At 33.2% G+C, this 17,637-nt stretch overlaps 1 protein-coding gene and 2 non-coding genes across 3 annotated transcripts; all 3 read left to right on the top strand.

Annotated features, from left to right (window-relative positions):
- On the top strand, window positions 1-783 carry LOC149680680 (uncharacterized). Its single transcript, XM_089834626.1, has one exon. It carries the CDS (start codon window positions 1-3, stop codon window positions 781-783), a length of 783 nt encoding a protein of 260 aa, XP_089690752.1.
- A 13,524-nt stretch (window positions 784-14,307) lies between these two features.
- TRNAV-CAC (transfer RNA valine (anticodon CAC)) lies at window positions 14,308-14,380 on the top strand. The gene has a single exon. It is a non-coding gene; the product is annotated as a tRNA-Val (tRNA).
- A 65-nt stretch (window positions 14,381-14,445) lies between these two features.
- TRNAV-CAC (transfer RNA valine (anticodon CAC)) lies at window positions 14,446-14,518 on the top strand. The gene has a single exon. It is a non-coding gene; the product is annotated as a tRNA-Val (tRNA).
- The last annotated feature ends 3,119 nt before the right edge of the window (window positions 14,519-17,637 follow it).

Genomic DNA, 17,637 nt, shown 5'->3' with positions numbered 1-17,637 from the left:
ATGAAAATAATTAATAAGCTGGAATCGTTAAATAATATAAAATTGTCAACGATTTGGGAATGCGAGTGGAATTTAGAAAAGAAAAATAATCCCGAAATTAGCGATTTTCAATCGAACGAGAATTTATTAACTAAAATTAAAGAACCCTTGAATCCTAAAGATAGTTTTCACGGAGGTCGTGTAAATACATTGAAAACATTCCACGAAACAAGGGGTACCGAACAGATTCATTATTTAGATTTCACATCTTTATATCCCTATGTAAATAAATGTAAAAAGAACGTGTTAAGTCACCCCAAAATATTACTCGAGAATATACCCGACATTTTTGAATTTGAAGGGTTACTTAAATGCGAAGTTTTGCCCCCGTCTAACCTATACCACCCGGTTCTTCCGGCTAAAATTAATAATAAATTAGTTTTTACATTGTGTTACACGTGTTGCAAAACTAAAAATCAAGAGGAATGTAACCACGAGCCTCACGAAAGACAATTAAACGGTACTTGGGTAATTGACGAACTTAGGCACGCGGTTAATAGAGGTTACGTGATTTTAAAAAAGATCGAAGCTTGGGTTTATGAAATAACCGAATACGATAAAGTCACCGGAAAGGGAGGCTTATTTCAAGAATATATCGATACCTTTTTAAGATATAAAACAGAGGCTAGCGGTTTTCCATCAAATTGTAACACTGAACAAGAGAAGCGAGAATACGTTAAAAATTACAAATTAATGGAAGGTATCGATTTGAATCTAGATAATATTAAGAAAAACGAGGGTTAAGATCATTGGCAAAATTTATGCTCAATTCTTTATGGGGAAAATTCGCGCAAAGAACTGTTTTAACCAAAACGGAAGTTTTGAAAACTGGTCGTTAGTTATTCGAATTATTATTAAATCCCGAAATCGAAGTTAGAAGTATTATGACTATAAACGAAAAGACGCTTCTAGTTAAATATATACCTACCGAAGGAAACGAAATTGAACACAAACACACGAATGTAGTAGTCGCGTCGACTCAGGGTTGGCAAAAATCCGGATAATTTGAATAAAATCCAGACCAGTGGTTTTTATTGGATTAAACCGGATTTTATTGGATTTATCCGGATTTTTTTAAAAAAATGAGTAATTTTAGGTTTTTTTTGTAGGCAAAGTACTTCTGTTTAGCTCTTATTTAAGTTTTGGGGCACTCCCCGACCTGACCCCTAGCCTCGGTTCCAATATAAAATCGTTTAACTGCTAAAATGTTTTCATGAAATCTATTTCTTTCCTGAGTGCACGAGCCTAACACTAGCGCGGCTCCAGTGGATCCCTTACAAAGGGACTTTCCTTCTAAACTCCGGGTTTGGCTTGGCAAAGGCTAGTGGGCGGGATTAGACATGCACGTATAAATCCTGCCCACAAATGCCTCCAGCTTTCCCAAGCCAAAACTGGAGTTCGTAAGGAAAGTCAACCTGTAGGGGATCCACTGGAACCACGCTATGCTTTAAGTTCGAGTGATACTGGTAAAATATTGTAAGCTGAAACTGGACAGTAACTGGTAACATAACTATTAGTTTTATCATTTACAATAAATAATCTTTAGTTATCGCTTCATACATTTTTGCCTTAATTGTTTCTGGTTGTATTTTAATTATTTTTATGGCACAAATTTGATTTTTCCCCATTCATAATTAAGCCGGATAATTTAGGTGGATTTTTTTAAGTGGATTAATCCGGATTAAACCAGGTGGTATAAACCGGACTGGATAGGTAGTTGCCAACCCTGCGCGTCGTACACTACAGCAATGGCGAGGCTACATTTACTAGAGTCTTTAGAACAAGTTGGTCAAGCCTGCTACTATTGCGACACTGACTCATTACTGTATTTAACACCTAATGGAGACCCTTTATTACCTACGGGAGACTATTTGGGACAACTTAAAAATGAATTAGAATGTTTTGGCAAGCGAGCATATTGTCAATTATTCGTAAGCGGAGTTCCTCAAAATTATAGCATGTCAATATTTGATCCTGACTCGGGGAAAAAATATAATATTACTAAAGTGAAAGGATTTAGGTTAGACACTAATTCGGAAAAAATTATAAATATAAAAAACCTAAAAGCCTTATTGGGCGTTGAAATTGAAGAAAATGAAACTACTGATTTTAAAATACGTAATCCTAAACAAATAAGAAGATTACCAAATCATATTGTTGTATCTCGCGATGAAACTAAAGTATACAGAATAATATTAGATAAAGTAAGAATTTTACCTAATAATTTCGAAACTGTACCATACGGTTATAAACTTTAAAGGAATGTAAGTCTAAAAGTGAAAAAAACGCAATTTACAAATTGAAACTGTTTTTTAATTTATGTTTATGAACTATTTTTTTTACAAAAACAAATCATTTTCAAAAAAAACAAAATATTATTTTGATTCATTGTGTTTTTTTTAGAAAAACTTAAAATAAAATTAACAAAAATTTTTTAAAATTGTAAATTCTTCAGGAGCATATTAAAAAATTCTTTTGAATTGAAAAGATTTTTTCAATCAATATTTTTTAATAGCATGTGTCATAATGCAAAATATTCCTTCAAATAATGTTTCGTCTAATTGGCCGTGGCGAATGGTTTGTTCGATGTTTATTTGAATTATTTGCATCCTCGCTCGGAAAGTGCGAAGCTGGACTAATTCCAACAGCATGCTGATTATAAAAATAATAATAAAATAAACTATATAAACAATAATACTAGTTTTATATAAACAATAATACTAGTTTTAAGGTATATGAAAAAAACTTACGCGAAACCCTTGCAATTATTAACGTATTGACTAATTGAAAAAAGGGTTAAATTTTTTTCTAGTAATGTTAATAGAGAAAACACTACTCACTTTTCGCCATTATTATTAACAGTGTTGTGTTCTACAAGTCTATTCAGTTGTAACAACAACACTTCAACGTAGTCCTCGTCGTTGATGAAAGGGCGCAAACTTTGAACGTATTGTTCTACCATTCCTTTGACTCTATAAAAAAAAATAAAAAATTGAAGACACGTGTGAGGTTGTGTTAGCGATTTTAGTAAGAAATAAAATCAGAAAAAAATTACATGTCCGAGTGACAATTGAGGGTTTCAAATGAGGGTCCTGGCATTCTACACCAAGGTGTTAAGGTGTAAGACGGTTCTTCAGTTTCGGAGTCGTTGTTCGATTAGGGAGGAGAAGGAATTGTAATTTGGAAATTTTCAAAAGGGGCCAAATTTTCCAATTCATGAAAAGGCGAGGGTGAAAATGGCGTATTAACGCCGTGCAAAAGACTACGAGAGAGAGAATAAAAATTAAACAAAATCGCAATAAAGGTAATAGTATCATATTACTTACCAATCTGGTCCAGCGGAACATCGTACGTTTCGATCCATTTTCTTTTAGAGTGACTTCTTTTAACCGCTAAAATTTTGCTCTTAACTCGTGTTGGGTCAAGTCAAAAATGATGGTCCCGAAAATAGGCCTAAATGCTCTTTATATTTAGAGAAGAGGGATAGTAAAAAAAAGGGTTTTCCAAAATCATATGGTCTTTTTGACCACCGATGAAGTTTATTTAGGTGTTAGAATAAAGGACCAGTACGTAGTTAACATTGACATGAATGATTGGGATTCCTAGTAACAACCCCCCATCTCTTTACTTTTGGGATTTTAAGTTAGAGATTATGGTTGACGATGTAACCACTCCTACCCCAAAAGAGAAAGTTGTCAATTTTTTTTTCTCCAAAGAGTATAGGGTATTTTTAGGTAAGAATTTTTGTTGAAAATAGAAGAAACCAGCCCCCTACATTATATGTAGGTCAAGAAAAGTTTGTCAGCTTAATGATAACGTTGGTGGTAAAGGTTAGAGCAGAAAAAGAATTTAGTAAATAGTCAAGAAGCAGATGTCTTTTTTTTCTTTACAAAATACTTTAAAAAAAAATTATTTCGAGGGACTTTGTCCCTCCAAAAAATTTTTGTGGGGGTGAGGGGGGCGGCCTCCATCCGCGCGCGTGCGCGTAAAATCCGCGCGCGTTTAAAATTAATTTTCCTCGCGAGCGCGCGAACGCGTTAATTATTTATTTAATAGCATTTCTTATTTTTGATTCATTCGTATTTATATAAAGTTCGAAGTAAGACGTATGATAATACCTTTCGAACATCCAGCATCGATATTGTTAGCCGGTAGTTCCGGTAGCGGTAAAACAGTATTCTGTTATAGAATTATTAAAGAATTAGAATATATGTTTAAACCTAAAATTGATCAAATTGATTATTATTATTCGGAATGGCAACCTTTTTATGACGATATGAAAAGTAGTAATATTAATTTTATTCGTGGATTACCGGATGATATTACTATTTACGACGGTTCTAAAAATATATTAATGATAATTGACAATTTAATGAGCGAAAATAAAAGTACTTTAATAGCCGATATATTTACTAAATATAGTCATCATAGATCTATATCGGTTTTATTTTTAGTACAAAATTTATTTCATAAAAATATAAAAGAAATATCTTTAAACTCTAAATATATTATTTTATTTAGACAAATTAGAGATAAAATGCAAGTCAATTTTTTATTCAAACACATCGATCCCTATAATTGGAAATTTATTCAAGAAAGTTACAAAGACGCTATCAAAAATCCTTATTCTTATTTATTATTCGATTTAAGTCAAAATTGTCCCGAGGAATGGAGAATTAGAACTAATATTTTCCCGAATGAAAAAATTACTATCTACGTTCCTAAATAAAAGAAGATAAATTTCGATACCTAGCTTCATTTTTAAGATGGCTATGAAACGAAAAAGACCTTCTTCGAGACGACGAAGGAAAGGAAATTTTTGTCAAAGTTTAGCTAAAAAGAATATACACTTAATTAAAACTTTAAGTAAATTAAAAAGAAATCAACGTTTAGGTCTTTTGAAAAACGCCGATAAAGAACTTATCGAAACTCTAAGCGAAGTCGCGCTTAATACCCTTAACGGAAATCTCGAATTAAGTTCGAAAAATTTTAAAAAATTATCTAAATATAAAAATAAATTAAGAAAAATCGCCGATAAAAAAGTTAATTGGAAATTAAAAATATCGCTATTAATTAATCAAAAAGGCGGAGGGATCTTTTCTTTGCTTTTACCCTTGGCCGCGTCTGTTATTGGATCTTTATTTAGTTCTAGAAAATGAAATTCGCTAAAAAAATGACTTTAGTACCCTACGAAAAACCCGAATCGTCTCCGGTTTCCAACGACGTCAATACGTTAACTAATTTGGAAAATGATATGCGCGAAATAATTAACAACGTTAATTTAGACGATAAAACTAAATGGGTTTTATATCAACAATTATGGCAAAGATATCAAACGACTAAAAATCCTCAAGAACATAATTCTTTACAACCTTGGATTAATTTATTTTCTATGGAATATAGATCACGCGCGAAAGATATTTTAAATTATTTGTCGACTAACGAAAGAAGAGTAAAGTGGTCTGATAAAGACGGATCCGTTTTTATAGACGATTCTCGAGTATTAAATAGCGATATTAGCGAATTAGTTTATTATGCTATTAAATATTTCGACGAAGGAAACGTTTTATTATCCCCGCCTATTGGATGGAAAGAATTCGAACCATTTGTCGAAAATTACGTTAAAAAAACTAAACCATTATTTCTTCAACCACCACCACCACCATCAACACCCCAATCATTTCAATTAACAACAACTCCGAGTTCGTTACCGATTAAAAAAAGACTTAGAAATAAAACTACTACCGCAAAAACGCCGAATAGGTCAATTTTAAAACCTAAAAGAAAACGCGTTCTTCCTATAACCCCGGGAATAAAAAAGAAAAAAATTAACAAAGGAGTAGGAGTATGGGAGACTTATCGAACAATCAAGGAAAATCCTTAAACGAAATCTATTTCGACGTTTATCATCCCGCTTCATTTTCGAGTATCGAATCTTTATATAAGGCCGAAAAAAAATGTACGCGAATTTTTAGAAACTTCGGAAGCTTATACTTTACACAAAACTCCTTTAAAAAAATTTCCTAGACGTAAAATACCCGTTTTTAATATCGGCGACAGATTCGAATTGGATTTAGTCGATATGAAAACCTATTCTCAATATAACGATAATTTCAATTATTTATTAATGGGTATAGATTGTTTCTCTAGAAAAGGTTTCATTGTCCCTTTAAAGCGAAAGACGGCCGACGAAGTATTGAAAGGTTTAAAAATTATGTTCTCTCCGGATAAAAGCAATTCGCCTCGCAAAATCTATTTCGATTCGGGTAAAGAGTTTGTTAATTTCAAAGTCAGAAAGTTTCTTAAAGAAAGAAATATTAAATTCGACACGATGACTTCCGAACCTCACCACGCCCCTTTCGTAGAAAGATTCAATAGAACGATTAAAGCACGAATGCATAAATATTTCACCCATTATAATACTTACAGATACATCGATCAAATTGATAATTTTCTTAACGCCTATAATTCGGCTTATCATTCGAGTATTAAAATGGCTCCGAATAACGTCAAACCTACCAATATTTTAAGAGTTTATAAAATATTTATAAAAAAGACCAGAAAACGAAGAAAATAATCGTTAAGACTCCCAAATTTCAATTGGGGGACTACGCACGCGTGTCGAAACTGAAATCGGCCTTCGCTAAAGGGTACGAAGGAAACTTTTCGATCGAAGTATTTAAAATTGTCGGTATTTTAAAATCGAGAGTTCATCATTTATATAAATTGCAAGATTTGGAAGGTTCAGATATAAAAGGGTATTTCTACAGTCAACAACTCATTAAATGCTCCAAGCCTCGTAGCTTCAAAATAGAATCTATTCTCAAGAAAAGAAAACGTAAAGGAAAACTAGAATATTTCGTGAAATTTTTAGGTTTACCCAAATCTCAAAATTCTTGGGTGTTAGCCGAAAATGTCGAACAAATCGGGATTTTACCTGACGCTACCGAGTGATTCCTCTATGGATTTTTTCCCTTCGAACAAAATCTCGTCGTATATTACAAAATTACCTAATCCTATTAATTTAGAAAGTTCCGATAAAAATTGGGAAGTAGCTTTAGTAGAAATTATATATACAAACAGTTTCTATAACGTTTTAAAAGAAAACGAAAAAGAAAAACTCGCGAGGAAAAAAGAAATACATTCAAAAGCTTGCAAACGAAAGAAAGAAAAATTTAAAAAACCTCCCCCTTCTAAACGCTTTTCTGTTACCACCACCGCCCCTCCTCCACCCGGGGAAGTCGTTGACAGTTCCGAGAAAAAGGATGGGGAAGCGAAAAAGAGAAAAAAAGATCAAGAAGTTGATGAAGAAGAAGTTCACGTTGATAAATACTACGTGGAGGATATTAGGTCTGGAAATTATCAATCTATGGATCATATATTGCAAGTTATTAACAATACCGAAATATGTAATTCGGAATTTATAAAATTAATTCACAATGGAATTAGCGGTCACGTAATAGTAAAACAGAAAAAAAAGAATCTATCGACTCGACGGCTTTTTCAAGTTTAAGTCGTCATTTGGCGGATATTTTAGGATTCGTCGATAATAAAAATATACAGGGCACAAGCCAATATCCGGCGCGTCTTAATTTTCACGTACCTTCCGAATTATATATTTATACGGATATTGTCGAAAACGAAATTGTCGGTAATTCGACAGTGCCTTTATTGAGAATCGTACCCGTGGATTATTATAATAATAAACACGGTTCTACGATCGTCAAAACATTCGATTCCCCTCATTATATCCCCTTATCCAAAAAATATTTCGATACGATAACCATAGATATAAGGAATCATCTTGGACAAAATGCCCCATTTCAATTTCGGGACTTTGTCTTGTAAATTACATATAAAATGCGTCGAACAGCGGCGATAGAAAATAAAAGCCATCAGCAATGTTATTATAATACTTATTACTTAAATCAAGCCCAAACGGGTCAAGGGGTTATAAATAGCGTATATCTGGGAAGACCGTTTCAAAGGGGCTATGGGGGACAAACCGGATTTGGTATTGGAGCTATACTGGCCAGATTCGGTAGATACGTCGCCCCTTTTCTAGTGAAAGGAGCAAAGTTTGTTGGAAAACAATTAATAGGGACGTCTCAAAACGTTTTAAGCGACGTAGTTAAAGGCGAAAATCTTAAAGAATCCGTTAAAAGAAGAGCTACCGAACCGTTAGAAAATGTTAGAAAACAATACGGATCTGGTCTTAAAAAAAGAAAAACTACTAAGAAAAAAGATAGCCTAAAGAAGAAGAAGAAGAAGAAGAAAAACACTATAAAACGTCGTGTCAAGAATCATTTGAAATCAGTTGAAAGAAAACTAGCGTTTAAGACGCCACGTGATATTTTCTCCAAATTTTAATTAAATAAAAAAAAAACAAATTAAAAATGGCTGAAGGAGTTCTTTCGGAATTGGACATACATACAATTCCTCCAACGCAAACGTCTGTCGAAAATATAAAAACTATCGCTGTACAACCTTTAACATCTCTGAAAGGAGATCAACCTATCGAATTTGATTGCCCAGGTACGGGTAACGAATATACCGATACTTCTTTAATAATGTTATACACTCGAAATAAAATAACCGATGAAAATGTTGGCGATATAGGCGATACGGATAACGTAGGTCCGGTAAATAATTTCGGACATAGTTAATTTGAAAGAGTAGATTTATACGTCGGAGATTGTCTCGTTACGGCTTCCGCTAATATGTACGCCTTTAACTCCTTTATATCTGCTATAACGACTTACGGTTCCGACGCTATGAACTCTCATTTACAAACGGCTATGTTTTATAAAGATACTGCCGGGAAAATGAATTCTCTAACGGAAAACCAAGGATACCTAAAAAGAAAATCGTTTTGCGCGAAATCTAAAGAATTCGAAACATATATCGCTCTTTGTTCGGATTTTTGTAACGTTTCAAAACTCTTAATTAATGGTGTAGGGTTAAGATTGAAACTTTATAGAGCCAAATCTTCGTTTTGTTTAATGGGGCCTGACGGAAAAGTGTATAAAAACGAAATAGTCGAAGCTATTCTGTACGTTCCTAAAGTTCAAGTCGCTCCTAAAATATTATTGGCACACGAGCACGCCTTAAGTGTCAAAGCGGCTCAATACGCTTTCACTCGCACCGAAACGAAAGTTTTCACAATTTCTCCTAACATATTAACTACTTCTATCGAAAATATATATTTAGGACCCAACCCTAATAGGTCTTTAGTATGTTTCGTAGATCACGAGGCGTATAATGGGTCTTTCTCGAAAAACCCTTTAAATTTTGAAACTTTCGGACTTAATTATATAGCGTTTTTTGTTTCATTCGTAATTATTTTGTATTTTTATTTTATTGTAATTAAATATTTTTAAAATGTATATATCGATCTTATTTATTTTGACGTCATACACCTTTTTTTTTAACTTCCTATTAATATCTCTACATCGTCGACAAATTTCTCATTTACGATTTAGACTCCCCAATATGAACTACGAAATTCAAAGATATCACACTTTTTGTCATTTTCCTTTCCCCGAAATTGATAAAGGAACTTTAGCTAGAGCGGGCTTTTATTATTTACATTATGGTGATCATGTACGCTGTTTTCACTGTAACGGTATTTTAAATAACTGGATGAAAATCTCAGACCCTTTCGAAGAACATTGGAAACAATTTCCTACTTGTAAATTTATAAAAGGATATCCTACAAATAACATACCGAGAATACCCGATGTACCCGATATTATACGTCTTAAATCTTTTAAAACCTGTCATGATTTAACTAAAATAGAAGAAGAAAAATACATAAACTAAAAATTATGGTTAAATTTAATAAGGTTATAAAAATATATCATATTTCCCCCGAAGATCGAAGAAATTATTTTTTAATAAATTAAGATTTAAACATAGAATACATCAAATAAATATATTATTAGGACCTTTACTTATTAAAAGAATCAACGAAAACACTTACATACCCCCCTCACCCCCCCTTCCCGATCAATAATTATATAAAAGAGAATTCGAACGCTTTCGAATCAACATTCGCTAGTTTACAACCGAACGAGCAACATCACGCCTAAATGTCTTCCGAAATTTCTAATAAAAGACCTATCGAAAACCCTGAATTTACCGTTACTAAAAGAAAGCAGATGGAAGGACGTCTTAAGAAACTTAATTCGAAATTTCATCTTAGTAAAACGCTTTATCTTACATTCGGTCTCGTCGATGATATGGAAATTGAACTTTTTCTTAGAAGAAAAACTAATCTTAAAGGATTTCCTTTACCTCTCGAAACCTGGAAACATTTTATGGACAAATGGAATGATATATATCAATTAGTAACTTCGAATCCTGATAAAAATTCTAAAGAATTTTCCATTTTAGAGGATAAGACGAATCAGAGTTATATTAAACTTCACGCGTCTTTAGACGGAATAATTTTTACTTTTCAAGATATCGAAGACTTTAATTTTAAAATATCACCCAAAGAAGTCCTAACTTTAAACAGACAAATACCTAAAATAACGAAACATTTAGAACTTTTAAAGGCTAATACTTTATCTCTGGAATGCATGATTGAAACTGTATACGATATTCTTTTCAAACTTAACAAATATTTATTCGAAGACGAACCGTACATACGTATTCTCGAATCATTCTACGAAAACTTCGATGAATTAATTAATTATATTATGAATTATATTACTCCTACTGAAATCATTCTTAAATTTAAAGAAAACCTAGAAAAGAAAAAGTGCATGTGCACTTTAAAACCATTTAATCTTTATAACTTAATAATTTCCCAACAAAAATATTTTAAAACTAGATTGGAAAAAGATTTGTAAAATCTTGTAAAAATAAAATTTTTTGATAAACATATATTAGGGTCTTGGTCATCTTGTTTTCCTACTACAACGTACCCTTTTAAATAAGATCCGAAAAGAACAAATCTGAGCTTAAAGAGGACCCCTCTCGACTCGAAGAAATTCTTCTTTTTTTCCCTCAAATAAGGTTGACCATACCGACATCTAGCGGTGAAAAAATATCTTTCCCTATAAACCCCAAAAAAGAGTTTCGCCTCTCTAAAACATATATTTTACCTGTAATACCAAATGGGGTGAGGGGAGGGGTGGATGAAAATATGGTCGGCCAGGTTCCCTATAAACCCCCAAAAAGATTTTCCCTATAATACCAAATGGGGGGTCGGCAAAGGGGGGGTCGCAGAAAAAGAGGACATATATGGGGGGAGGGGAGGGGGGTTTCCCTATAATACCAAAGGGGGTCGGCAAGGGGGGTCGCAGAAAAAGAGGACATATATGGGGGGGAGGGGGGTTTCCCTATAATACCAAAGGGGGTCGGCTAGGGGGGTCGCAGGGGAGATCCATTCCCTGTACTGCCGTACTATTCTCTCTCTGTAAAGCTATATGCTCGGTATCTTCTGTGAGAAAGTTCGGGAATTTGGACTAAAATCGGAGATACTCTGTTTCCCACCGTTATAATATGGGATGGAAACATGAAATTCTGCGAGACTTCTCGATTTTATAAAATATTACACTAAGATTCTTAATGTTCGTAACGATTCGCGAAATACTTCGAATATTTACATCATACTCTTCATATTCTCAGTATACTTTTTGTATTACATGTATTACACCACCATACTTTGCAATATTTCAATATTTCGAATATACTTCACATTACTTTTCGATATTTCTTAATACTTTAAATATTACAAAACCAAATGTACACCTACTTCACGTAGTGGCTACCCCCTCGGCATCCGCATTGTACTGTCATGGGTAAATCATAATCCTTTCTCCTTTAAAATCACCAATGAATGAAAAATATAACCTTAACACAATTTATCCCTTTTCACTCTAAGTGTGTTAATTTATATGTGCAGAGTACATTCCCAATGCACTGTTATAGACAAATCATAATCCTCTCCCTTTGAAAATCATTAATAACTCGTTTCATTCTCCCTTTAAAAAGACGAGCGATACTTCTTCTTCTTCAGACCAAGTCAAACTAATGTCCCCATCGTTAGATGTTCATCAAACGATGTGGCTAAAAATAAAACAATATGAGGTACACAAGCGATTTGACCAGCACTGCCTATGGTTGATAAACAAAAATTATCAATTGAAGTTTGAAATTTGCCCATAAACGTTTATTATAATTTATATAATAAACTTTTAATTTTAACATAGAAGATCACTCACACAATAATCATCACTAATCTTCAGAAACTAATTTCTTAAATAAATAAAGTACGTTGGCGGTGCAGAGACAGATAAATATGGTTTTGAGTATTATTTACAAAATTTGCATTCGATTTCGCACGCGAAAAAAAGATAAAAGACGTCGGCCGGAAAGTTTGAATTTGCTACAAACCAACCTGATAGTGAATCAGAAATTTACAGTTTTTGTCTCTTCAATATATGTGATTAATTTCATACAATTTAATCTGTATTAAATTCTCAATCGAAAAAGCTTTAGCCTATTACATATATCTTATTTGTTTGTCTTAAAATTACTAAAAACTTGTGAAGAAAATTTTGAAATTAGATACAAATTCACCCAAAAGGGGTTAGCTATTTTCAGTTTTCTCCCTTCACACAAATATGATTGATTTCCAATGTTTATATTTTTATCTGCATTTATTTCCCTATCGAATTGGCTATGACTAATAACACAGACTTTTTTAAACAAGTTACAACTATGGAAGGAGACTAAGATATTTGCTAAAAAATCAACTGAATTCGGTTATCTATTTCTATACTATAAATAAGGTTACTTAACCAAACTTCACAAATAATAATTATTTATTATGACTGGTCATTTAGTTCATTTCAGACGTTTTGAAATTATATTTAAATATATTCCACATTCGATTAGGTAACCTAACTTTAACAAAAATCTAATTACCATCACGCACAAAGCCAAGAATTTAATTATCAGATTTTAATTGAGTAATGAAAATAAACTATTATTTACATTGATATCGATTACCGTGACTAAACTTTGTCTAACCCATATAAAAAATTTAATCATGGAAAAAAGTGATAAAGAATACTTTACTAAACTAACCATCAACGATAAATACACCATTACATTATTGCCACGCGTCAAGAAGCGTTATTAGAAGCAGTGCGAGTCGGAAGAGACACCTCCGCCCCTGCTTGTTGGATTCTCAACAAGTAAATACAGGAATGGCCTATTAACTTAATGCAGCTTGCTTTCGATACAGGTTGTGAATGCAAATTTTCTAACTAGATCACCACGGCTTAGTTTATGTTCCGTATTTTACGAAGTTTAATTTTTTTTTCAAAATGTTCACCGCTATCGTTGTTTTTCATGATCATACGTTTATAAATTAAAGCTATTTAATGTATTCGCTACTATTGCATTTCGTTGTTGCCATTTCAGTTCGCGGTTATGACTTTCAATGAAATTCAGCCTTTAATCAAACATTTGACATTTTAACCTGATAGGAGTTGCCTTACCAAAACTTCTGGAATCGAATCCACCTGCATGTGTTTTCCCTAAGTCAACTGTTTTAATTCTTCACCATTTTATTATTAAGGAAAGTTTTGATTACAAAGGATTTCTGAAAAACTCGTACCCCATACTCTCACTTACAAATCGCTTCATTTCTTTTTTGTGCGCAAATAAATTTTTAATTTTCGTCCTTTGCAAAAATTAAAATGAATTGACTATTGGAATTAACGGATTTAACTTCAAGTTAGTTACTTTGATTGGCAATTGAGTAAGTGAAGTTTATTGTAATTCTACAGGGCCGGTAGGCCCTTGTAGATATGACTTGATACCGTTTTGTAACGTTAAAGTAATATTCACCCGCTTTTGCTAATTTCCTATGGAGATTAACATGGGTTTTTCGTGATTTTTCCCCACCGATAACTTAAAAACTACAGCGAAGATACTTATCGGAATTATCTTAAATTAACAATTAAGTATTCAGGGTGTGCTATCAGCCAGTTTGATCAAAACAATTAAGTCTAAGCATGTTAATTTTAGTTAATTACAGAAGTACGGCATTGACCATCGTGATTGGGCATAATAATTAGCTAGATCTCTTGGAAAACTCAGTGTTATTACGTATCTGTAGATTGGTGGTTATCACGTCCGCTTCACACGCGGAAGGTCCCAGGTTCGAGCCCTGGTAGATACATGTATTGACCATCGTGATTGGACATAAGAATTAGCTAGATCTCTTGGAAAACTCAGTGCTACCACGTATCTATGGTGCAGTGGTTATCACGTCCGCTTCACACGCGGAAGGTACCAGGTTCCAGCCCTGGTAGATACATGTTTTGACCATCGTGATTGGGCGCTTGAATTAGCTACATCTCTTTGAAAACGCAGTATTACCACGTATCTATGGTGTAGTGGTTATCACGTCCGCTTCACACACGGAAAGTCCCAGGTTCGAGCCCAGGTAGATACATGTTTTAACCATCGTGATTGGACATAATAATTAGTTAGATCTCTTGGAAAACTTAGACTTACCACGTGTCTGTGGTGTAGTGGTTATAATAAATATTTAACAATTATTTCACTTCACTTGGTTTAATAATGTGACATAGATAGCATACTTTTTCCCTACTTTTAAAACCATTAAACTAAGTAATATTAGAAGTTCAACAGATTGTCAAAAAAAAAAGATGTTAAAAGCCACTGTAAATGGTGCTTAAATGCCTACTATTTCCTTAATACTTCCAAATAATATTAGTAAATGGCGTGAATTGATCATAGAAATGGGGTTAAAGTACACCCTAAATGATGTCTTTTTTGGCACTGGAAAAAACAGCATATATGGTGTTTGAATGCACCATTATATTTTAGAGTGCAAATGTATGACGGTAAAGCAAACATAATTATTCAAAATTTAATTTCATTAAGACTGAAGTGACAGATATTGTATAAAAACGTCTTGGTTTGGACCAAGGCTGAAAAAACAAACGATATGTGTGAGGTTTATCAATTGACTGAAGTTCAGATATTGAAATTTTTTTCTAGTTATTTTTATCCACTCAATCCTTAATCAATATTTAATTCAATCAACTGATTTTACTGTTAATCGATCTAGTCCCTCTAAATTAATTGAAAAAATTACATATCTACGCTTTTTCAATAACAATTAATTTCATGATAAAATGTTTTCGGAAAATGTAATTGTTCTTGAAAAAGCGTAGATATGTAATTTTTTCAATTAATTTAGAGGGACTAGATCGATTAACAGTAAAATCAGTTGATTGAATTAAATATTGATTAAGGATTGAGTGGATAAAAATAACTAGAAAAAAATTTCAATATCTGAACTTCAGTCAATTGATAAACCTCACACATATCGTTTGTTTTTTCGGCCTTGGTCCAAACCAAGACGTTTTTATACAATTATAACTCAAGGAGCTAACCAAAATTAATTTTGAAGACTTTGGGGCGCCATTCAGGACCTTAATTATGTGATATGTTTCAGATTATTAATTTTATGTACTCAAGTTGATGATGATCAAGTCAAAACTCTTGAAAGCAAAGTTGCGGCACTAGTCAGCGCCGCGAGTCAAGAAAAAAAATCAGCGATTAAAATTAAATCTCTTAAATTAACTGCTTATATTAAAGAACTAGATTTAAGTTGAAATCCACCGTAGAAAGTTTGAAACGTAAACAAGAAATTTCATAATTGAATGAATTGAATATTGAAAAGGTACAAGAACTTTAACTGTTGAAGGTGTAGTATGAGACATTTCAATAAAAAAGCCTAGTGTCTGCTGAAAATATAAAAAATTGTAATAAAAGCATCAAGTTTTACACTGGACTCGAAAATTATTTCATGGGCCTCTTCAACTATTTAAACCCTGGGGAAAATGGTGAAAATTTGAAAAGATGACGCAGGGCCGAAAAATCTTTGGGGAAAAAATGGGACGTCCTCGAAAGCATAAATCATTGTATAAATTTTTTCTCTTCATGATACGGTTAACATTGGGATTATATGAATATGATCTCGCGCAGCGTGTCCAAATCAGTGAAAGTACAGTTTGTCGTATCATTCTAATTTGGATAAATTTTATGAACGTTCCAATGGGGGAACTCGAATTCTGAGCACCTCGAGAAGAAATCTATACTAATATTCCCCAAGCTTTCAAAGAGAAATATTCATCCACTAGGAAAATTATAGATGCGACAGAGCAGAGAAGTGCCAACACAAGCCAGAATTTGCTACTGTAGCGGGGACAAAATGGCTGTCTAATATTAAAGTCCCATGGAGATGAAAATTTGAGCGGGGGCCTTCGCCACCGCTGCCCTTGTAGTTGACATGCCCTTGCGACAGAAATCAAATGTGAAAGACCAAGCTCATTTGTTTTGCAGTCTGGAACATACTCGCACTTCAAGTATACAGATACGTATGAAGGGTTATTGGGTTTCGCTCCAGATGGAACACTGACTTTTGTTTCGTCTTTGTTCTCTGGCAGTATATCAGAGAAAGAACTTACTGATAGATGTGGCTTGCTCAATAAACCATTCGATAATAATGACCAGATAATAGCGGCCAAGGGATTGACAATCGTTGACCTACTTCCAGAGAATGTGTATTTAAATATTCCTCCATTTCTGACTGATAAACGTTTCTCTACAAGTGATATACTAGATACTCAGAAAATAGCTTCCTTAAGAATAATGTGGAAAGGAAAATGAGTCGAATAAAAAATTTCCACGTTTTCGTTAGTCCTTCCTCTTTCTCTTGGCCCAGTTTTCAACCAAATATGGACTGTTACCGCTCTTCTCACCAATTTCGAATCTCCAATTTTAAAAAGCGGTAACGACATTACTGAAATTGATGAATTAGAAATACCTTTGCGCGAGGATCCTATTAATTTAGAATATGATGTCGGAGCTCAGATGGTTCTAAGTCCAGTAGATTAATGAACTAGTTAAACACGAAACAGTGAATATTCTTAAGTTTAATATTTTTATAATTTATACAAAATATCAAAGTGTAAAATAAATAGTAATTCAAATATAATTTTGAAATGTTTTGAATTAAAATAATTTCCCTTATCACTTAAGTTTACAAAGAATCACAAAAGAATCACATTTTCTTACAGCAAAACCATTCCACGGGAAAATAAATCAATCAGACACAGAGGTCCAAAAACTTTGTTGTATTAGTTTAGGTGTAAGCAAACCATGGAAGCATTTCTTTAAAACAGAACCCGTCAAGATCTATCACAGTTTTTCCCCACAATTCTTTCGAAAACCTAATTCTTTGAATTATTAGTTACCTACCAAAATAAACGACGAAATTGCATCAACTAAGACCAGTTACTCCAAGTTTTCCCATTACCCAGTGGAAGTACAGATGGTTCCTTTTAAGTTTAGGTTTACCATCGATTAACTCCATGCAAAATTAACAATCTTTTAAGGCAACATGGAGGGTTTCCAGCCTAAATTTTCTTCTTCTTTCGGATCATAACAACCATTGTCTGGCGATGCTCTTAGCCATGGGTTAAATTGGCTTATAACCAAACCACTCATAAAGACTACCTTATGACCTAGTGCATTAAA

This window comes from Phalangium opilio, unplaced genomic scaffold (assembly GCF_054372755.1).
Source record: "Phalangium opilio isolate 3A_F unplaced genomic scaffold, DU_Popi_V2 ptg000039l_2, whole genome shotgun sequence".
Taxonomy (NCBI): domain Eukaryota; kingdom Metazoa; phylum Arthropoda; class Arachnida; order Opiliones; family Phalangiidae; genus Phalangium; species Phalangium opilio.
This window is presented reverse-complemented; position numbering and strand designations above follow the sequence as displayed.